The sequence below is a fragment of the Syngnathus scovelli genome, chromosome 8 (genome assembly GCF_024217435.2).
Source record: "Syngnathus scovelli strain Florida chromosome 8, RoL_Ssco_1.2, whole genome shotgun sequence".
Classification (NCBI taxonomy): domain Eukaryota; kingdom Metazoa; phylum Chordata; class Actinopteri; order Syngnathiformes; family Syngnathidae; genus Syngnathus; species Syngnathus scovelli.
This window is the reverse complement of record NC_090854.1, coordinates 2,760,907-2,782,315: the sequence shown is the minus strand read 5'-3', so window position 1 is coordinate 2,782,315 and position 21,409 is coordinate 2,760,907. Positions and strand designations below refer to the sequence as shown.

Below are 21,409 nucleotides of genomic sequence, written 5' to 3'. Positions count from 1 at the left end.
CGTCTGGCAGAATCTCCTGTCAGGAAGAGTTTCAACTCCCACCTCCGGCAGAGCTTTTCCGACGTCCCGGGGGAGGCGGGGGACATTGAGTCTGAGTGGACCATGTTCCGCGCCTCCATTGTTGAGGCGGCCGACCGGAGTGGCTGTAAGGTCGTTGGTGCCTGTCGTGGCGGCAATCCCCGAACCCGCTGGTGGACACCGGCGGTAAGGGATGCCGTCAAGCTGAAGAAGGAGTCCTATCGGACCGTTTTGGCCTGCGGGACTCCGGAGGCAGCTGACAGGTACCGGATGGCCAAGCGGAACGCGGCTTCGGCGGTTGCTGGGGCAAAAACCCGGGCGTGGGAGGAGTTTGGTGAGGCCATGGAGAATGACTTTCGGACGGCTTCGAGGAAATTCTGGTCCACCATCCGGCGTCTCAGGAGGGGGAAGCAGTGCAACGTCAACACTGTTTACAGTGGGGATGGCGTGCTGCTGACCTCGACTCGGGACGTCGTGAGTCGGTGGGGAGAATACTTCGAAGACCTCCTCAATTCCACCTACACGCCTTCCATTGAGGAAGCAGGGCCTGGAGACTCTGAGGCGGATTCTCCAATCTCTGGGGTCGAAGTCACTGAGGTAGTTAAAAAACTCCTCGGTGGCAAGGCCCCGGGGGTGGATGAGATCCGCCCGGTGTTCTTAAAGGCTCTGGATGTTGTGGGGCTGTCATGGCTGACACGCCTCTACAACGTTGCGTGGACATCGGGGACAGTGCCTCTGGATTGGCAGACTGGGGTGGTGGTTCCCCTCTTTAAGAAGGGGGACCGGAGGGTGTGTTCCAATTACAGGGGAATCACACTCCTCAGCCTCCCTGGTAAGGTCTATTCAGGGGTGCTGGAGAGGAGGGTCCGTCGGGAGGTCGAACCTCGGATTCAGGAGGAACAGTGTGGCTTTCGTCCTGGCCGTGGAACAGTGGACCAGCTCTACACCCTCGGCAGGACCCTCGAGGGTGCATGGGAGTTCGCCCAACCAGTCCACATGTGTTTTGTGGACTTGGAGAAGGCGTTCGACCGTGTCCCTCGGGAGGTTCTGTGGAGGGTGCTTCGGGAGTACGGGGTGCGGAGCCAACTGATAAGGGCGGTTCGGTCCCTGTATCACCGATGCCAGAGTCTGGTCCGCATTTCCGGCAGTAAGTCGGATTCGTTCCCAGTGAGGGTTGGACTCCGCCAAGGCTGCCCTTTGTCACCGATTCTGTTCATAATTTTTATGGACAGAATTTCTAGGCGCAGCCGAGGCGTTGAGGGGGTCCGGTTTGGGGACCTCAACATCGCGTCTCTGCTTTTTGCAGATGATGTGGTGCTGTTGGCTTCTTCAGGCCGTGATCTCCAGTTCTCGCTGGAACGGTTCGCAGCCGAGTGTGAAGCGGTCGGGATGAGGGTCAGCACCTCCAAATCCGAGTCCATGGTCCTCGATCGGAAAAGGGTGGAATGCCCTCTCCGGATCGGGGATGAGATCCTGCCCCAAGTGGAGGAGTTCAAGTATCTTGGAGTCTTGTTCACGAGTGAGGGGAGGATGGAGCGCGAGATCGACAGGCGGATCGGTGCAGCGTCGGCAGTAATGCGGACCCTGTACCAGTCCGTTGTGGTGAAGAGAGAGCTGAGCCAAAAGGCAAAGCTCTCAAATTACCGGTCGATTCACGCTCCTACCCTCACCTATGGTCACGAGCTATGGGCCGTGACCGAAAGAACGAGATCCCGGATACAAGCGGCGGAAATGAGTTTTCTCCGCAGGATGTCCGGGCTCTCCCTTAGCGATAGGGTGAGGAGCTCGGTCATCCGGGAGAGACTCGGAGTAGAGTCACTACTCCTCCACGTTGAGAGGAGCCAGATGAGGTGACTCGGGCATCTTATCAGGATGCCTCCTGGACGCCTCCCTGGGGAGGTGTTCCGGGCATGTCCCACCGGTAGGAGACCCCGGGGACGACCCAGGACGCGCTGGAGAGACTATGTCTCTCAGCTGGCCTGGGAACGCCTTGGGATCCCCCGGGATGAGCTGGATGAAGTGGCTGGGGAGAGGGAAGTCTAGGAGTCCCTCCTAAAGCTGCTGCCCCCGCGACCCGACCCCGGATAAGCGGAAGAAGATGGATGGATGGATGTTGTGTAGCGCTTAATTACAAATAAAGTAGTCGCATTTTGGTGACGTTTGCTCTATAAATGGTATTAGCTTAATGAACCGTATGATAACAGAGCAATATGTTGGCTCGAAAACATTAACAAAGTTAGCTAACAGCATAACGGTGACAACGTTTATATGCACATTAAATCGTTGTCCGTTGACCGTTCACAGCACGGTGTTATTTCAAAAAGCAGTGATGGTAGATATCCCATGATTCCACTCGAGAGTACGAAAACTACTAATTTTCTCAAGTTGTTAGAGATTACAAATATTGAGTAAGAGTAAGTAATAATTGTAGTTGACGAAACCGATTGGTATGATTGGCCCATACTCAAATATTCTGACTGGTATTTACTAAATAAATAATGAATATCTTAGAATTATAATTAGTTTGTCAAATACTAATTCATTTTGTCAAACAAGCTTAATAAATATAAGGCAAAAATAACGATCTAATTTTTCACCATTCATTTTGATATATCCAACTCAAATGATCTGTTTTGTGATTTTTCGAGATTTTAATAAGTTAATATACTTTTTTTAATATTGTGATATATATACTAAGGCCCTGAATGACTTTTTAGAGTGTATCTGATTGGCACAATTGCCTCATGCATCACCAACTATATTACAAATATTTATCAAAACCTGCCAAAATTAATTTCAACCCACATTTGGCAGGTGTTAATTTAATACCCAGACTATAACTGATCAGTTATTGTTTATAAAGGCACAAAAATCAAAGCTACTTGGAAATGAAAATTTATGCTATGACTTTACTTGTCGGCACACTTGACATCAAATGAAGCACTTGTGGCCCCGGAACATGACTATAGATTCTATTATTGTCATTAATTGTTGCAAAAGAGTTTAATTGAATTTAATTTTCATATCATTCATAGTATTGTAATGTTATATATTATTCTAATTATATTAATGTTAATTTTATAATAAATAAGATGAAAGCTTTGATTATGGTGCTCTTTGGTTGTGGTGCCTCAAATCCAGGTGTGTTGTTTTCGCTTTTGTCATGTGCATATACACAAAAAAAGTTTAAATTAATATGATTTAATTTTCTCTTATTTTACATGTCATCTGAAAAGAATTTCACCAAAGCAGGTGAGCAGGAATCAGCACGCTGTGAAACCCGATTTAAATTGATGGAAAGAGGGTGCAATGAAGAGGAAATTATCGACCCTGTGAGCATTCAACAAGTTGAGAAAAATGAACCTTTGTCCACATCATTCAATATGCAAGAGCCTATTCAGCTAAGTCCACAGAAGATAAGTCTAAAACTGCGACCTGGTGAGTTTGATTCCTGATTTAATCACACTAAGAGTCTGTGATATGTTTTTTTTCCCCCGTAAGAAATAATTATGAATGTTATGGCATGACAACTTTGGCTCACGCTGACTTTGGTCCTCCTCACAGTTAGGAGGGTGCCGGTTCGATTCTACCTCTGACCCTCCCTGTGTGGAGTTTGCATGTTCTCCCCGTGCCCGCGTGGGTTTTTCCCGGGCACTCCGGTTTCCTCCCACATCCCAAAAAACATGCTTGGTAAGCCAATTGAACACTCCAAATTGCCCCTAGGTGTGAGTGCGAGTGCGGATGGTTGTTCGTCTCTGTGTGCCCTGCGTTCGGCTGGCAACCGGTTCAGGGTGTCCCCCGCCTACTGCCCGATGACTGCTGGGACAGGCTCCAGCACGCCCGTGACCCCCGTGGAGACAAGCGGTACAGAAAATGGATGGATGGATGGATACAAGCGACCGAAAGGAGTTTTCTCTGCAGGATGTCCGGGCTCTCCCTTAGAGATAGCGTGAGAAGCTCGGTCATCCGGGAGAGATTCGGAGTAGAGTCGCTACTCCTCCACGTTGAGAGGAGCCAGATGAGGTGGCTCGGGCATCTCATCAGGATGCCTCCTGGACGCCTCCTTGGGGAGGTGTTCTGGGCATGTCCCACCGGTAGGAGACCCTGGGGTCGACCCAGGACGGTCTGGAGAGACTATGTATCTCAGCTGGCCTGGGAACGCCTTGGGATCCTCCGGGATGAACTGGATGAAGTGGCTGGGGAGAGGGAAGTCTGGGAGTCCCTCCTAAAGCTGCTGACCCCACAACCTGACCCCGGATAAGCGGAAGAAGATGGATGGATGGATGGATGGATGGATGGATGGATGGATGGATGGATGGATGGATGGATGGATGGATGGGTGGATGGATGGATGGATGGATGGATGGATGGAATACTCGTCTTCCGTGTCACTTATAAACAACACCGCTGCTGACTCCGGAAGTACATGCGGCGCTGACATCAGACTCATTGTCAGTGGCGGCTCCGATTATTCCACAGGCGTAACCCTAACCCGGCCAAACTATGAAAAAAACTGTGACTTATAAAGGAAAATAGAAACAGAAAATATGGTATGTTCTTGTTCCCCCCATGCCTGCGTGGGTTTCTTCCGGTAACTTCAGTTTCACAGTCCAAAGATATGTATGGCCGGCCTATTGAGCACTCTAAATTGGCCGTAGGTATCATTATGACTGTGGATGCTTGTTAGTCTGTATGCCCTGCAATAGGCTGGCAACCGGTTCAGGGTTTCCGCCACCTACAACCTGAAGTCAGCTGGAACAGGATCCAGCACGCCAGCGACCCTCATGAGTGCAAGCGATACTGAAAATGGATGGATTCATTTATTTATTCATCCATCTATTTTCCGTACCGCTTGTCCCCTCGGGGGTCGCGGGCGTGCTGGAGCGTATCTCAGCAGTCATTGGGCTGTTGTTGGCTTCCGTCAGTCTCGAGAGACTATGGATTATGTGCCTTGGTGGTCATTGGTTGCTGGACCTGCAGTTCCTTCTGTGACTAAAGAGTCCAATTCTGGAGCCGCATGCCCTGTTGCAGATGTCACAGCTAAAGGCAGTAGAGTTTCGGGGTAGCTGAGCATCTCTTTTGTGTCTTTGAGCCCTTTTCTCTTCCATTTTCTTCTCTCTGTTCTCTTCCATTTTCTTGATGACTGATTTGGTAACGGCTTTCCACCCTGAGCGATCTGCGGCCAGTGTCTCAAATTGTGCTGGTGCGATGTTGCCCTCCTTCAAGCTCCGTTTACAAACATCTTTGAAGCGGAGAAGTGGTCTTCCGAGTGGTCTAGAACCAGAGGCGAGCTCACCATACAATATGTCTTTGGGAAGTCGACCATCTTGCATACGGGATACATGGCCAATCCACTGCAGACGTCTGTTTGTAAGGATGGCAAACATGCTGGAAATTCCTGCTCTGGCCAAGACCTCTTTGTTGGAAACGTGATCCTGCCATGAGATGTTGAGGATTCTCCTTAGACAGCGCTGGTGAAAACTGTTCAACTTGCGTTCCTGATGACTATACAGCGTCCAGCTCTCGCTCCCATACAGAAGTGTATTCAGCACGCAGGCCTGATACATTGAGATCTTGGTTTTGATGGTGAGCGAGCTATTTTCCCACACCCTCTTTGCTAGGCGGGCTAGCACCGATGAGGCCTTGCCGATTCTGACATTGATCTCTTTGACGAGGCTGAGACTGTTAGAGATGTTGGAGCCAAGGTAGGTGAAATCTTCGACCACATCGAGGCAACAGTCGACAATTGAGATGTGAGGGGTAGAGCTGACACCTTGGGCTAAGATGTTCGTCTTCTTTATGCTGATTGTCCGACCGAACTCTCTACAAGCATGAGCGAAGGCATTTATAAGGTCTTGGAGGCCGGCTTCGGTATGTGATGTCAGTGCCGCATCATCCGCGAACAGCATTTCACGAATGAGAACTTTGCGCACGCGTGTTTTTGCTCGAAGGCGGGTAAGGTTAAATAGGCTGCCATCACTTCGGGTGTGCAGGTACACTCCTTCTTCGGATGTCTCGAAGGCATATTGTAGCAATAGTGAAAAAAAGATGCCAAAGAGAGTTGGGGCAAGGACGCAGCCTTGCTTTACCCCACTTGTAATTGGGAAGGGTTCAGATTTTAATCCATTGCACTGTACAGTACCTTTCATATCCTTGTGAAAGGAGACAATCAGTCTCAGCAATTTAGGAGGACAGCCAATTCTGTGCAGGAGTGTGAACAGACCCGTTCTACTGACCAAATCAAAGGCTTTCGTTAGGTCTATGAAGGCGATATACAGTGGTCGCTGTTGCTCACGACACTTCTCTTGCAGTTGCCTTAATGAGAAGATCATGTCGATGGTGGATCTCCCTGTTCTAAAGCCACACTGGGATTCTGGATAAATCCGTTCAGCCAGTGGATAGAGTTTGTTTAATATAACTCGGGCAAATGTCTTTCCCACGACAGAGAGTAGGGATATTCCGCGATAGTTGTTGCAAACACTTCTATCGCCTTTGTTCTTGTATAGTGTGATAATCTTGGCATCTCTCATGTCTTGAGGCACGTTTCCTTCATCCCAGCACTGTAAGAGTAGCTTGTGGAGATGCACGAGGAGGCTGGTTTGTTTGGCTGCTTTGATGACCTCTGGGGGGATGGAGTCATTTCCTGGGACTTTACCGCTGGATAGGGAATCGACAGCCTTATACAGCTCCTGAATAGTGGGCGGTTCATCAAGCTCTTCCATGACAGGTAGTGGTGTTATGCCTTCCACAGCATTTACCGTGACTTCAGTTTCCCTCGTTAAAAGCTCTTGGTAATGCTCAGCCCATCTCTCCATTTGTTTGGTTCGATCTGTAATGATTGAACCAGTGCTTGACTTCAGAGGGGCAGTTTTGGTGACAGTGGGGCCGAATGCTATTTTCATCCCATCATACATTGCCCGGATATTGCCACAATCAGCAGAAGTTTGGATATTCTGGCATATACTCTGCCAGTATTTATTTGCGCACTGCCTGGCAATCTTCTGGGTGTCAGCTCTGGCTTTCCTCAGAGCTGCAAGTGTTTTGTCACTGGGATTGGCTTTGTAGTTGAGGAGGGCTGATCGTTTACGTGACATGGCCGGTTCAAGATTCATGATTCCCGCTTCAAACCAATCTGGGTTCATCTTCGTTCTTATTCCAAAGGAGTCGAGAGCCGTTGTGTATATTGCACTTCGCATGTGATTCCATTTTTCTTCTGCACTGCCAGTTGAGCATTTGTTAAGGGCTTCTTCGATGTTAACAGCAAAGCTTTTAATTAACTGAGGGTCCTGGGTCTTGGTTGTGTTTATGCGAGGCTGGCCCTTTGGCTTTGTTCTATGAGCTCGTTTGGGTTGGAGGCATACTTTACTGGCGACCAAAGCATGGTCTGTATCGCAGTCTGCGCTGTGATAGCTGCGAGTGATGTTGACGCAGTTGAGGAAGGATCGTCGAGTGATAATGAGATCCAATTGATGCCAGTGACGAGATCTAGGGTGCCGCCATGATACTCTGTGGCTGGGCTTTGTAAAGAAGAACGTATTTGTGATGCAGAGATCATGAAAGGAGCATAGTTCCAACAATCTTTGCCCATTTTCGTTCACCTTGCCAACTCCAAACTGGCCAATACAGCAGGGCCAAGAGGAATTGTCCGAGCCAACACGAGCATTGAAGTCTCCCAGCAGGACCAGGTGCTCAGATGCAGGTATTTCCCTGATGAAGGTCTCAAGCTCGTCGTAGAATTGGTCTTTTTCCTCTTCTGATGAGGTGAGTGTTGGGGCGTAGGCGCTCACGATGTTTACAAGGCCAGACGTGGTTTCAATGCGCATGATGAGGATGCGGGCGGTGCCCACTGTTGGTGGCGTGCAAGCAGGCAGGAGGGAGTTCCTCACTGCGAAACCTACACCATGCATACGATGTTCCCCTGGGGCCTTTCCTTGCCAGAAGAATGTGTAGTCTTTCTCTCTGATGCTGCCGTTAGATAATAGCCTGGTTTCTTGCAGTGCAGCAACGTCGATGTTCAGACGTGTCAGCTCGCGGTTGATGACAGCTGTCTTTCTAGCATCGTTTATCTGTTTCGGGTCATTGGTGATCCCTGGACATAAAGTTCTAACATTCCATGTTGCCAGTCTAAGCGCTGGCGGCTTTGTTTTATTTTTATCATTGCTTGGTGCATGGATTACAGTCCGCCGTTCGGATTTTATCCTAGCTCCAAGCACCCATTGAAGCAGACGGACTGTGGCGGGTCAGCACCTAATTGGCTAGGGGCTGCCCAGCTTAGGCGGGCGGTAGCTGACCAGTGGGATGCGATGATCCCTCCCACCGTTGGAGACAACCCGTAGCGCCTGAGCTGACGCCAATTGGCTCAGGCTTAGAACTCGTAACTGCTGTCTCCCGAATTGTTTCTGTCACTAAAACAGCGACAATGAGTGACCTATCCAAGGCACAGGCCTGGGCACAGTGTATGGAGACCTTGGGTTGCCCAGTCGTCAAGATCCCCCTCTCGGCTTTGTTGGTGTGGTCCAGAGGAATGCAAGCAATACATTTGGCACCAACTGGGCTGCAGGAGCTGCCGGAGTCAGTGAGCGTTCTACACTGGTCCGCCTTCGGGGCCCCACTCCTGATTTGTGAGGTTTACTCCTCTACACTTGGCCGTTGGGTCTGGGACCTCCTCCGCCCTCTGGCCGTTGGCTGGTCATGCAGCTCCTCCGCCCAGTGTCGTAGTGCAGCGTAGACATTCCGTAGGCTGGTTATTGGTTTGAGCGCCAATCGTTCGCTTTCGCACCTAGCTCATTTAGCAAAACCAGTGTCGCCACGAGGAGGCAGAGCTGAGGAGCTTGTCTGGCAGAGGTGAACAAGTTACACAAGCCTTATGGAGCGATTTTATAGGTCACCGGGAGCTTATCCCCGAGAGCCCAGCTCCGGCATTACCAAACCATTTTGACACCTTGGGCTGTAGGCAGGAGACATCCTGCATCGGTTGCCAGCCAAACGCAGGGCACACAGAGACAACAAACATCTGCACTCACACCTACGGGCAATTAGGAGGGCTCAATCAGCCTACCATGCATGCTTTTGGGATGTGGGAAGAAACCCGAGTACCCGATGAAAACCCATGCAGGCACGGGGAGAACATGCAAGCTTCACACAGGGAGGGCTGGAGCTGGAATCAAAATAGCAACGTCTGAACTGTGAAGCGGATTTGCTAACTGGTGTACCACCGTAGTTGTTGTACTAAGTTCATCTTGTTTTTCTTTTTTTTTCAATCACTTCACTGGTTTCTTTTATATCAAACAAATTATTTTAGGTTCATTACCGGACATGTTTCGGCGGTTTCTTCCGCCTTCATCAGAGTGTCACCGACGCGTCTTTATCAGCTGATGGATGAAGGCGTGGCTCACCTGTCAGATTTGACAGGTGAGTCACGCCCTCTGCTGTCCATTCACCTCTCCAGAATGCTGTTCCAGGTTGTAGAGAGCATGTAGGTTCCCTCATCCCCGTTGATGGTCCTCGGGCCCCGATTACGGATCTCAATGGCCTCCCTGATCCAACGCTGATATTTGTTTTCTTCAGTGCGGATGACTCTGGCCTTTTCTCAGTCCATGATGTGGTTTTCTCTTTTACAGTGATCGGTTATGGCTGACTTGTAGTGTTCCTGTTCTGCTTGTAGTTTTATTGCTCTTGTTTGTCTTGTTGCTGTCTCCTTCTCACACTCCTTCTTGTGTTCTATTTTTCTTGTGATGAAGTTCCTCCCTGTCTCCCCGATGTACGATTTATTGCATGATTTGCATGGAATTTTGTATATGGAATTGCATTTATTTTCCGGGTTAACTTTGTCTTTTGGGTGGACCAGTATTTGACGGAGTGTTGTATGTGGTTTGATAGGTGTTTATGTTGTATTTTTTCATGGCTCTTTTGATGCGTTCCGTAATTCCTCTCACATACGGCAACGTCACCATTCCGCTGGGTTCTTGTTTCCGTGTTTGTTTGTTTCTTTCCCCCTGTGTTTTGTATTTTTTGTTTTTTACCTGTTCTGCACCTTTGGTTATTGCCCATTGTGGATACTGACATTTTTTGAGTGCGTGTTGTATGTATTGTTCTTCCTGTGTTATGTCCTCCGGATCCGTGATTATTGTTGTGCGTTCGTATAGTGTTCTGACTACTGACAGTTTATGTATAGTGGGATGTCCTGATGTCCAGAGGAGGTATTGGTCAGTGTGTGTGGGTTTTCTGTGTACTTTTATTTTTGTCTCCGTTGTCTGTGTGGTATATGTTGATGTCTAGAAAGGCTATGGATCGATCTGTTTCTTCTTCATGGGTAAATTTGATGTTACCGGTGGTGTCTATGGTGTTGAGATGGTCTGTGAGGTGTTGTGTATGTCCTGTTTTTGTTTTTTCTAGAATGTCATCGATGTAGCGTCTCCATAGCGTGGGTTTGTATGTGTCCGGAGCTGTTAAGAGTGCCTTTTGTTCTAGATCTTCCATAAAAAAATTGCACATGATGGCAGAAAGAGGGTCTCCCATGGGGACTCCCTCTTTTTGCCTGTAGATTGTGTTTCTGTATTGGAAGTATGTGGAGGTGGCGATGAAATGGAGTAGTTGGGTGATGTCCTGTGCTGTTAGATTTGTGCGTTTCTTGAGTGTCCTGTCTGCTGATAGTCTGTCATGTACTATGCGTATGGTGGCCTGTGTGGGTGTTTTTGTGAAGAGTGAAATGACGTCGTGTGATATGAACATTTCATCTTTCTGTACCTTTATGTGTGTGAGTTCTGTGGCGAGTTGTTTCGAGTTTTTGCAGTGTCGATCCGTGAGTCCTAGTATTGGTTTTATTATTTCTGTGAGTGCTTTTGAAAGGTTGTATGTGACTGACCCTATGCTGTCTACGATGGGGCGGAGAGGTGTACCTGGTTTATGGATTTTTGGTATGCCATAGATTCTGGGGATGATGATGGGTATTAAGTGATTGTATGCCTGTTTGTTTATTTTATTTTCAATGAGTAGTGGTTTGAGTAATGCTTTGAGTTGATTTTTCTTGTCTTCTGTTGGGTCTTTTTGTACTACGTCGTAAGTGTCATACGGTACTAACTGTTGCATTGATTCTTCGTAAGTGTCTGTATCCATAATTACCGTTGTTCTACCTTTGTCCGCTGGGAGGATTGTAATGTCTTTGTTTTTTGCTAGTGTGATCATTGCGTTTGCTTCCTGTTTTGTAATGTTACTGGGTGGTGATTTAGACGTTTTTAAAATACCTGCAACTTCATTGCGTAGTGCTGCTTTTTGTCCTGGATTATGTATTTTTTCGCATGCTAACTGTTAGAGATTTGCTCACTCCAACTTATTTTGCAAGAACCACACGGGAGACAAGCAAGCCCTTTTAGACACCTGCAGGTGGAGAGTCCATTCGTCGCTGTGTGTGCAGCGATGATCGAATGGAGGTCTGAACTCTCCACCCTGCAAGGGCATATTTATTAAGAGAAACAGAGTGGGGGTTGAGAGTTGACAGGTTTGGTGAACCCCCGGCCTCTGGTAAGATCAGAGCAGGGGGTGTTTTACGATGTTGTGGGAAACAGAACAACTTTGATTGCTTCCTGTGCAGCTGGTCAATCAAGCAGAGGAAGCAACCACTTTATTTTACTGCGTTGTGAGAGCAAGACAAGATTGGTTAATCATTATAGTCTACATTCCAACATAATCCTACGATTAAGATAACCTGGAAAACCCTAACACTAACTCCGTGGCTAAAATGAAATCATCGACGGGTATGTTTTTGGGTGTGATCGCGTAGTTGAATCCTTTTGTTAGTATGCTGCGTTCTGCCTGGGTGAGTTTGTGGCGTGACATATTGTGAATCCATTTATCGTTGATATGTGTGTGGTCCGGTTGTGTCTTTTGTGCGATGAGTCTGTCCAATTTCCCGATGTGTCGGTTTTTTGTGGCGGTGAATTCCTGTTCGTGTATATTATCTAAATGTCCGTGTAGTGTTGTTTCTGTGTTATTGTCCAGGGCATACCGGTGTTTGAATTGTTCCGTCAGTCGCTGTAGTTCATCGTTGATGTTGTTGAGTTTGTTGGTAGTGCAGCGTATCCGTTCTTTGACCAGAGTCATCCGCACTTTTCTGATAATCCTTTCCGCATTCCTGGTCGGTATTGGGTTCTTGATTGTTAGGCTGGCCGGCATTACCTCTTCGTCTCGGCAGCGTAGATTGAACCTCAGGTGGTTCGTTTTTTCGTCAGCTTTTCGAGGAGGCGAAATTCCTTGACGCAGTTCTCTCCATAACTTCTTCGTAATAGTTGTACTAAATTCATCTTGTTTTTCCTTTTTTCAATCACTTTACTTTACTTTTATATCAAACAAATTATTTTAGGTTCATTACCTGACATGTTTCGGCGGTTTCTTCCGCCTTCATCAGAGTGTCACCGATGTGATTGTGACGCGTCTTTATCAGCTGATGGATGAAGGCGTGGCTCACCTGTCAGATTTGACAGGTGAGTCACGCCCTCTGCTGTCCATTCACCTCTCCAGAATGCTGTTCCAGGTTGTAGAGAGCATGCAGGCTCCCTCATCCCTGTTGATGGTGTACCACCGTGCCACCCTCCTTTTTTCAATCATTCATTCTGATTAAGGTATTAAGATTTTGAAAACAAGACAATCAAACATAGTATCAGCCACATCACAATGTAAAGTTGTGTACATAAAATACGTATAATCATCAATTGTACATCGTACTGTGATTAAACATAAACAATAAAAAAAAAACGTAAAAATAACACGGAATAAAAAAAAATATACAATAACAAATAGTTCCATCCATCCATTATCTGCACCACTTGTCCCCATGGGGGTTGCGAGTGTGCTGGAGCCTAACAGAGATCGGGCAGCAGCGGGGGACACCCTGAACTGGTTGCCAGCCAATCGCAGGGCACACAGAGACGAACAACAATTCACACTTGCCCTCAAGGTAGAGTGCTCAATTGGCCTATGCATGTTTTGGGAATGTGGGAGGAAACCGGAGCGGCAGGTGGAAGCCCATGCAGGCACGGGGAGAACATGCAAAGTCCACACAGGGAGCCAAAGGAAAATGGAGTTGAACCCGTAACCTCTGAACTGTGAGGCGGTCGTGCTAACCAGTGCTGCACCGTGCCGCCCATAAAATAGTTAATAATCATGAATAATAATAATGATAAAATAAGAAATATTTTAATAAACTAATGGGAAATTGAAAGGGAATAAAGAAAACAGTAACAGTTCACAGCACGTCGCACACCTATGCCAGGTGTTGCATTCAGATTGGTCACGGCATCTCCTAATCAGGCCCCTTCATATTAGACAGGTATTGCTCCCATTTCAAGTAAAAGGTTTTATTTTATTCCATTTCATTGTATACATTTAGTTAGATTTCAAAACTTGTAGGTTGTTTCAGAAGGAATGGGCTGCATTTGGAAAAGTATGTAAGGGTGGGTGGCCGGATGGCTGTTCTCCCAGTCCCAGCCTTTGTCTAGCTTCGCCAGTGGTAGCTCACCGGACACTGCTGGTCACACTTTCCAGGTCTTCCAAATATCACAATCATTTGCACATTTTACTTTCTTGGACACCATACTGAGCAATATGGAGCAAAAATAAAAAAGACCGCGGAAGTATCTTGATGTGAAACACATGACACAAACAGTGACCAATATTCACACTGTGTGAGAGAAAGCATGACTGTGTGCTCCATGTGGTTTAGCTGGCTGTTTGCAAACTGCAGTTAATGACTGTGCATGAACTGCATATTGTTTTTTTCCCCTCTGCACAGGACGTCCAACTACATTTAGTGTTTCATTTAAAAGAGTTCAAGGCTATCCAGTGGATCTCTACTACCTGATGGACTTGTCTTTCTCTATGAAAGATGACTTGGAAAATGTCAAAGAACTTGGGCAAGACCTTTTTGCAGCTCTCAAGAAAATTACACAACATGCTCAAATTGGTAATATTACATCTTGAATGATCTTGTACTCTGACAGTATTGCAAGAAGAAACATGAAATATGGGACTAATGTCACTTTTTTAACTTTAGGGTTCGGTGCCTTTGTTGATAAGACAGTTCTTCCGTACACCAACACTAACAAGAAGAAATTGCAGAGGCCATGTGATGAGAATCACCAGTGTCAAGCTACCTTTGGCTACCGACATGTGCTTAGTATGACACCAAGGATTGATGAGTTCAAAGAAAAAGTAACACAGCAGTTAATTTCTGGGAATTTGGATTCTCCTGAAGGGAGTCTTGATGCTATGATGCAGGCAGCTGTTTGTGGGGTAAGGGCTCAAGCGTTATTCGTATTAACTACATGAATGAATGAATGAATGAATGAATGAATGAATGAATGAATGAATGAATGAATTTTATCTCAAACATGTAAAAACTACACCAATAAATAAATAAATATATTCAGTTAGCAAATAGGTGGGGGAGAACACTGTTAATAATAGCGGCCAAAAACGAACACATTTTTTAATTTCTGTACTACTTACACGTACCGAAAAGAAGAGAAAAACGCTGTGTTGTACTCACTGCAGTGTAGCAACTAAAGCTATCCAACAAGTTAAACTCTGATGCGATAACCAGGGGTCTGTGTAGTAGTTAACATTTTACGTTTATTGAAGATTCCAGTATTACATGGCAGAGTGAAAACTGCAACAAAACAAGGTTTGGCTGTTTTTAGCACATAGCGTTAGCATAGCATATAGCGTTAGCATTTTAGCAAATAGCATATACATACATGTAAATAAAAACGATCTTTTTAAACTATTAATTACCTTCTCTTTCAACATTAAACCCAACTTAATCTAACAATTATTCAACTCAAGAATAAACTTTACTCACGACTTTGCTTCTAGCATCCCTCACGGTCAGAAATCAGTTTGTTGAAACTCTTTTTGAACAGATAGAAAAAAGGCAGGACGTAACTGAGAACAATACTCCGTCTATGCGTCGGACACCACGGCGGGTGCCGAAGCCACAGGTGCGGAGGGCAAAAGTGCAGAGCCTAGGAAGCGAGGCCACCCCGGACCGTCCCTTCCCTCCGATCATCTCAGACGCTCCCGGCGAGGACCGGGCTGGTCAGGATGCCGGCGGTGAAACTCCGCAATGAGTGATGGCTCGAGAATCCAGCGGCCCGGCACCCAAGAGCGGTGCGCGTCCTTGTAACCCTCCCAATCCACAAGGTACTGGAAACCGCGGCCACAGCGAGGCGACCGGAGCAGGGAACGGATGGTGTAGGCCGATTCTCCCTCGACGAGCCGGGGTGGAGAAGGGACGGATGCCGAAGCCAAGGGACTTTCAAAGACGGGCTTCACACGCGAGACGTGAAAAGTGGGATGGACCTTCATAGAACTCGGAAGGCGCAGACGGACGGCAGACGGGCTGATTACCTTGCGTATTGGGAAAGGGCCGACGAAGCGAGGCGCCAACTTGCGGGACTCCGCAAATAGTGGCAAATCCCTTGCCGAGAGCCACACTCATTCAGCTGCCCTGTACACCGGGGCCAGCGTTCAGCGCTTGTTTGCTTGTCGCGCGTAGCCTGAAACTGAGCGCAGAAGAGAAGCCTGGGCTCTTGCCCAGACCCGATGGCAGCGGCGGACACAGGCCAGGGCCGACGGACACGCCGCACTCCGCTCCTGGTGAGTGAACAAGGGCACCTGGTATCCGAAGACGCAGTGGAACGGAGAAAGTCCTGTGGCTGAGCTGGGAAGAGTGTTGTGAGCGTACTCCACCCATGGCAGCTGCTTGGCCCACCCGCGCTGATCACTGGCGGTCATGCAGCGGAGAGCCTTGCTTAGCTCCTGGTTGAGTCTTTCTGCTTGCCCATTAGTCTGTGGGTGAAACCCCGAAAAAAGGCTCGCTGTGCACCCCAGAACTCGACAGAACTCCGGCCAGAATACGGCCGCGAATTGCGGGCCGCGGTCCGAGACGATGTCCCGCGGGATGCCATGATAACGGACAATCTCGCGCAACATGATTGACGCGGTCTGTTTTGCCGACAGAAGCTTGAGCAATGGGAAAAAACGAGCCATCTTACCGAAGCGGTCCACTACCGTAAGTACTGCCATGTTCCCGTCCGAGGGCGAAAGCCCGGTGACGAAGTCAATTGACGGGCAAGGGTTGGAGCAACCCGGTCAGGGGACCATTAGGAGTTGTACTGTGGTTACATATGGGACAGGCCCGGATATAATCGCGAATGTCCACCCTCCAGGTGGGCCACCAGAAGCTCTGGGCCACCACGTACCTTGACAAGCAAGGCGGGAGTTGTATGCCCACTGCAGGACTGATGACCGCAGGTCCTCCAGGACGAACAGGCGATCCTCCAGACAGTTGCTGGGACCAGGTTGGTCACGTGAGGCCGCCTCCACCTGGCGCTCAATCCCCCATGAGAGAGCCACGACCTAAACAGAGCTTGGGAGGATAGTGGGAGCCAGGCCATGCTCCTCTTCTCCTCCAGGAAACACACGAGACAGGGCGTCTGCCTTCGCGTTGCAGGACGCCGGTCAGTAAGAGAGCGAGAACTTGAAACGGCCAAAGAACAGGGACCACCGAGCCTTTCTGGCATTTAGTCTCTTGGCTGATCTCAAATACTCCAGGTTACGGTGAACAATGAACGGTAAGGTGGTGCCCTCTATCCGCTCCTCCAAGGCCAGTTTGACGGCGAGGAGTTCCTGATTGCCGATGTCGTAATTGCGCTCTGCGAATGACAAGCGGCGAGAGAAGAAGGCGCACGGATGGAGGCGATTGTCCTGGCTGCTGCGCTGGGACAGCACAGGTGGACGCCCACATTTGAGGTGTCCACCTCGATCACAAATTGTCTCTCAGGTTCGGGCACAAGAAGGATCGGGGCGGACGTAAACCGCTTCTTTAACTCGTTGAATGATCGTACCACCTGTTCCGTCCATTTGTATGGAGAGGCGGGGCTGGTGAGGGCCATGAGAGGAGCAACCACTGTACTGTAGCCGCGAATGAAGCGGCGATAAAAGTTCGCGAAGCCCAAAAATTGTTGCAGCTTTCCGCGGGACTCAGGGACGGCCCAAGACCCGACTGCCCTCACTTTCTCGGGGGCCATCGAGATGGAGCCCGCTCGTATCACGTAGCCGAGGAACTTGACCGAGGGAATGTGAAACTCGCATTTCTCCGCTTTCATGAACAGGGAGTTCTCGAGGAGATGGCGCAACACTGCCCTCAGGTGGCCGATGTTAAGTTAAAGTTAAGTTAAAGTCCCAATGATCGTCACACACACACATCTGAGTGTGGTGAAATTTGTCCTCTGCATTTAACTCATCCCCGTGTGATTTTGATCCATCCCCTGGGGGAGAGGGGAGCAGTGAGCAGCAGCGGTACCACGCTCGGGAATCATTTGGTGATCTAACTCCCCAATTCCAACCCTTAATGCTGAGTGCCAAGCAGGCTGCCAATGGGTCCCATTTTGAATCCACAACCTTCCAGTCTGAGGGTGGACACTCAACCACTAGGCCACTGAACATGTGTTTGGTGGGAGAGCAGGGGAGAAAATGAGGATGTTGTCTAGGAACACAAAGATGAACTGATTTAGCATGTCTCTTAGCACGTCATTGATGAGGGCCTGGAAGACGGCGGGGGCATTGGTGAGTCCGAACGGGACCACGAAATACTCGTAATGGCCACTCGGGGTGTCGAATGCTGTCTTCCACTCATCACCTTTCCGGATGCGCACCAGGTGGTATGCATTATTGAGATCTAATTTAGTGAGCCCTGGCCTTTTAACGGACATCTGGCAGCCCGATGACCCTCCTTCCCACAAAACAGGCATAAACCCTGCGTGAAGCATCTAAGGCGTTCCTCCGTGGGAAGACGAGCCCTTCCCAGCTCCATCGGCTCGGTTGGTGGTGCGCTCGGTGGCTCCTGCCCTGAGGAGGGGAAGTGGCGACGTGGTGCGCGCAGCTATCTCCGCTCATGTTCGCGCCCCCGTGTTTGGATCCGGCGATCGACTCTGGCTGCGAGGTCCATCGCCTCCTCCAGGGTCCTGGGGTGATCATACGCCACCATCCCGTCTTTCATATAAGTCAAAGTCAAAGTCTGCTCTATTGTCAATATCTTCACATGTCAAGACATACAAAGAGCCCGGAATTACGTTTCCTACTATCCCACGGTGACAAGACATATTACACATTCAAGTAAACAATACAAAAGGTAAAAATAAGAAGGCACGTACAATGAATAAATAAGACCAACGAATAAATAAGAGCAACTTGGTGGAAATGGTGCAAATGTGCATACAGCAGTCAGTCAGTATAATAGCGCAAAAGTACAGGAAGTGGAGTACTGCAAGGCAGCCAATGTGGCCCAAAAGGCCAGGACGTTATGCAGTCGAGGGTGGAGGGGTGAGAGAGTTCAGAATCCTAACAGCCTGGAGTATGAAGCTGTTGGTGAGTCTGGCGGTGCGGGAGCGCAGGCTTCTGTACCTCTTCCCAGAGGGCAGTAGATCAAACAAAGTGTGAGCGGCGTGACTCACATCACTCACAATCATGGTCGTCTTGCGGGTGAGATGGGAGGTATAAATGTTCTTCAGGGAGGGGAATGAAGCACCAATAATCCTTCCAGCTGTGTCCACTCCTTGGTCTTGCTGAGGCCGTGGAGGAAGGTGCTTACCAGGGCCGGGGTGTTCCAGCGGCTACTTCCGGCCAATGTCTGGAACTTGAGGGTGTATTCGGCTACCGAGCGGCTTCCCTGGCACAACATTGCCAACTCCTTGGCTGCGTCCTTGGCGGCGGAGCCCAGGTCAAACAGGCGGAGTAATTCCTCCGCAAAGTCGTCAAAACTGTCCCATGCCGAGGCCCCCCTCTCGTACTCGGCCAATCCCCACAATCGCGCCTCGCCCGTGAGGTGGCTCAACAATGAACCCCACCTCGGCTGGTTCGGACACAAAGGTAACTGGCTGGAGACCAAACATGATGCAGCAGTTGGTTACGAAAGCCCAGACGTGCTTGGTATCGCCGCTGAACTTCTCAATGTTGCCAAGGAGGGGCTCTGGCACGACCACGAGTCTCCTAGCCTCTGGGGCCGGCCGGGCCGTGTGCGTGGGACTGGGCGTGGGCGCGGCCGAGGACGGATGATGGGTTGCATGCTGGGTTGCCAGCTCTTGGAGGGTGCCAAGTACCTGGGTCACCTCCCGCTGTTGCAGCTCGATCTGCCGCTGCTGTTGCTGATGCTGTTGTTGCTGTTGTTGGCCCATCTCGATATGGGTCCGTAGATCGTCCGACAGGCTGCTAACAGCGGTCTCTGCCCGCTCCAGTCGGGACAATGCTTCCGGGTCGCTCGCTGGCTGCATGGTGCTGGTCAGCTTGTACTGTAATGAACGGACAGTACAGCCAAGTGCGGTGATGACACAGAGTTTATTGTCAAGGGGAAAGGGATCGGTGGAGGGCTGGAGTGGTGTACGGGCGAAGCCGGGTTCGTCGGGCGTGGATGGCTGGATGGCGGACCAGGGACCGGAGTGATCGGCGGGACTCCTCACTGACGAGAGCAGATCACAGCCAGGAGTGCTCTGAAGAGGATAGCGGCTGACTGGGGAGCAGGTCGGACAAGACAAACAGGTCAAGAATCGAGTCGGAATGAATCGGGGAGTCAAGCTTTCTTGGACCAGTGCGCACACGGACATCACGAGACAAGCTGACGGAGAGTGTTGCGCTGGCTGCGCTGATATAGCGCTCTCAATGAGCCCGTGCCAGGTGACGGTGATTTCGGCGACAAGGGGGACATGGTCGAGTGGCCGGTGGCGCCTGCGCGTGACATTCTTTCAATTACGGTTCCATCTATTTGTATTTCAACATCAGTCAGTTTGCAACGTTTACCAAAAATCATGAGTTTGGTTTTACTCAAATTAGGTGTTAATTTATTAGCGTCAAACCGTTTTTTCACTTTTTTCATTTCCATATTAATCAAATTTAAAAGTTCTTTTAAATTTTCCTCTTAGCAAAACATATTTGTATCGTCAGCAAAAACAACATTTTTTAATAACTTTAAAACATTACATAGATCAATGACGTAAAGATTGAACAGTTTGGGGCTCAATACCGACCCCTGGGGGACACCGTAGGGAGTGTTTAAACATGAAGATGGGTGTCTGTTACTTATAGCACTTAGTAAATGCCAGTCACATGGGGCAGGATCTCATCTCCAACCTGAAAAGGGCACACCACCTTTTTTAGACGGTTCCATTTGAGATTTGGAGATGCTGATTTCTGTCAATCGTGTCACACTCTTCTGTGAACTCTATTGAGAGTTGATTGCATCTTGATGAAACCAAGAGTACAAGATCTGCAAAAATCAAACATGTAATGATGAGGTTACCAATACCAACACCCTCATCACCTTGGCTGTGTACACAAATTCATTCTATAAAAGTTAGGAACAAAAATCCAGCTGGTGGACAGTGGTGGTAAGGGATGACGTCAAGCTGAAGAAGAAGAAGAATTCTTTCAGGTCTTTTTGGTCTGTGGGACCCGACGCTGATGACGAGTCCAAGCAGAATGCAGCTTAGGTAGTCGCCGATGCAAAAATTCATGTGGGAGGAGTTTGTTGAGCACATGGAAAGCAACTTCTGGAAGGCTTTGAAGAAATTCTGGCCTCCCAGATGGGGGAAGTTGCTTACCTCCACTTGAGAAGCTGTTCGACGATGTGCAGAATACTTTGAATTCCTCTGCAATTCCACCAACGCGCCTCCCTTTGAGTCCCTAATTCTTAACCCTAGGGGTTCGGTGAGTCGGCTTCAGAGGTTCGGCAGAGCTGGTATGTCATTGCTCCGCGGATGACCGAACACACCTGAATGTCGTGTAAATTTACGATAACGCATATCTGAACTGGTCTCGCAAAGGCAACAGCAGAAGCCACACTAATTTGCTGGTATGTCATCCGCCTGTTGATCTCATGCTGTATCCTACCCTCGCTTGTGAGCAAGACCCCAAGACACTTGAATTCCTCCACTTGGGGTAGGCTGGCACTTGGGATCCCTGATCCAGAGAGGGCCTTCCACCATTTTCCGACTGAGGACTATGGTTTCAGATTTGGAGGTGCTGACTTTCATCCCTACCGCTTCACACTCGGCTGCGAACCGCTCCAATGAGAGCTGGAGATCACAGCCTGAAGAACCCAACAGCACCATATTGTCTGCAAAAAGCAGAAATGCAATGCTAAGGTCACCAAACCGGACACCTTCGACGCCTTGGCTGCGCCTAAAAATTCTGTCCATAAAAGTTACAAACAGAATCGGTGACAAAGGGCAACCCTCACAGGGAACGAGTCCGACTTACTGCCGGGAATAAGAACCAAATTCTGGCGTCGATGATACGAGGACCAAACTGCCCTTATCAGTTGGTTCTGCATCCCGTACTCTCG

General features: G+C 48.9%; 1 protein-coding gene across 4 annotated transcripts in view; it reads left to right on the top strand.

Moving 5' to 3' along the window:
- The window catches only part of itgb2 (integrin, beta 2), a 108,301-nt gene that overhangs the window by 29,523 nt on the left and 57,369 nt on the right, over window positions 1-21,409 (top strand). For 3 of the 4 annotated variants that reach the window (XM_049727693.2, XM_049727694.2, XM_049727695.2), the window contains exons 4-6: window positions 3,255-3,456; window positions 13,805-13,975; window positions 14,066-14,304. In XM_049727693.2, coding sequence (XP_049583650.1) covers window positions 3,255-3,456; window positions 13,805-13,975; window positions 14,066-14,304 — 612 coding nt within the window. Of the gene's footprint in view, window positions 1-3,254; window positions 3,457-12,612; window positions 12,636-13,804; window positions 13,976-14,065; window positions 14,305-21,409 lie in introns of those variants that run through there. The other variant, XM_049727697.2, reaches the window with a different exon arrangement.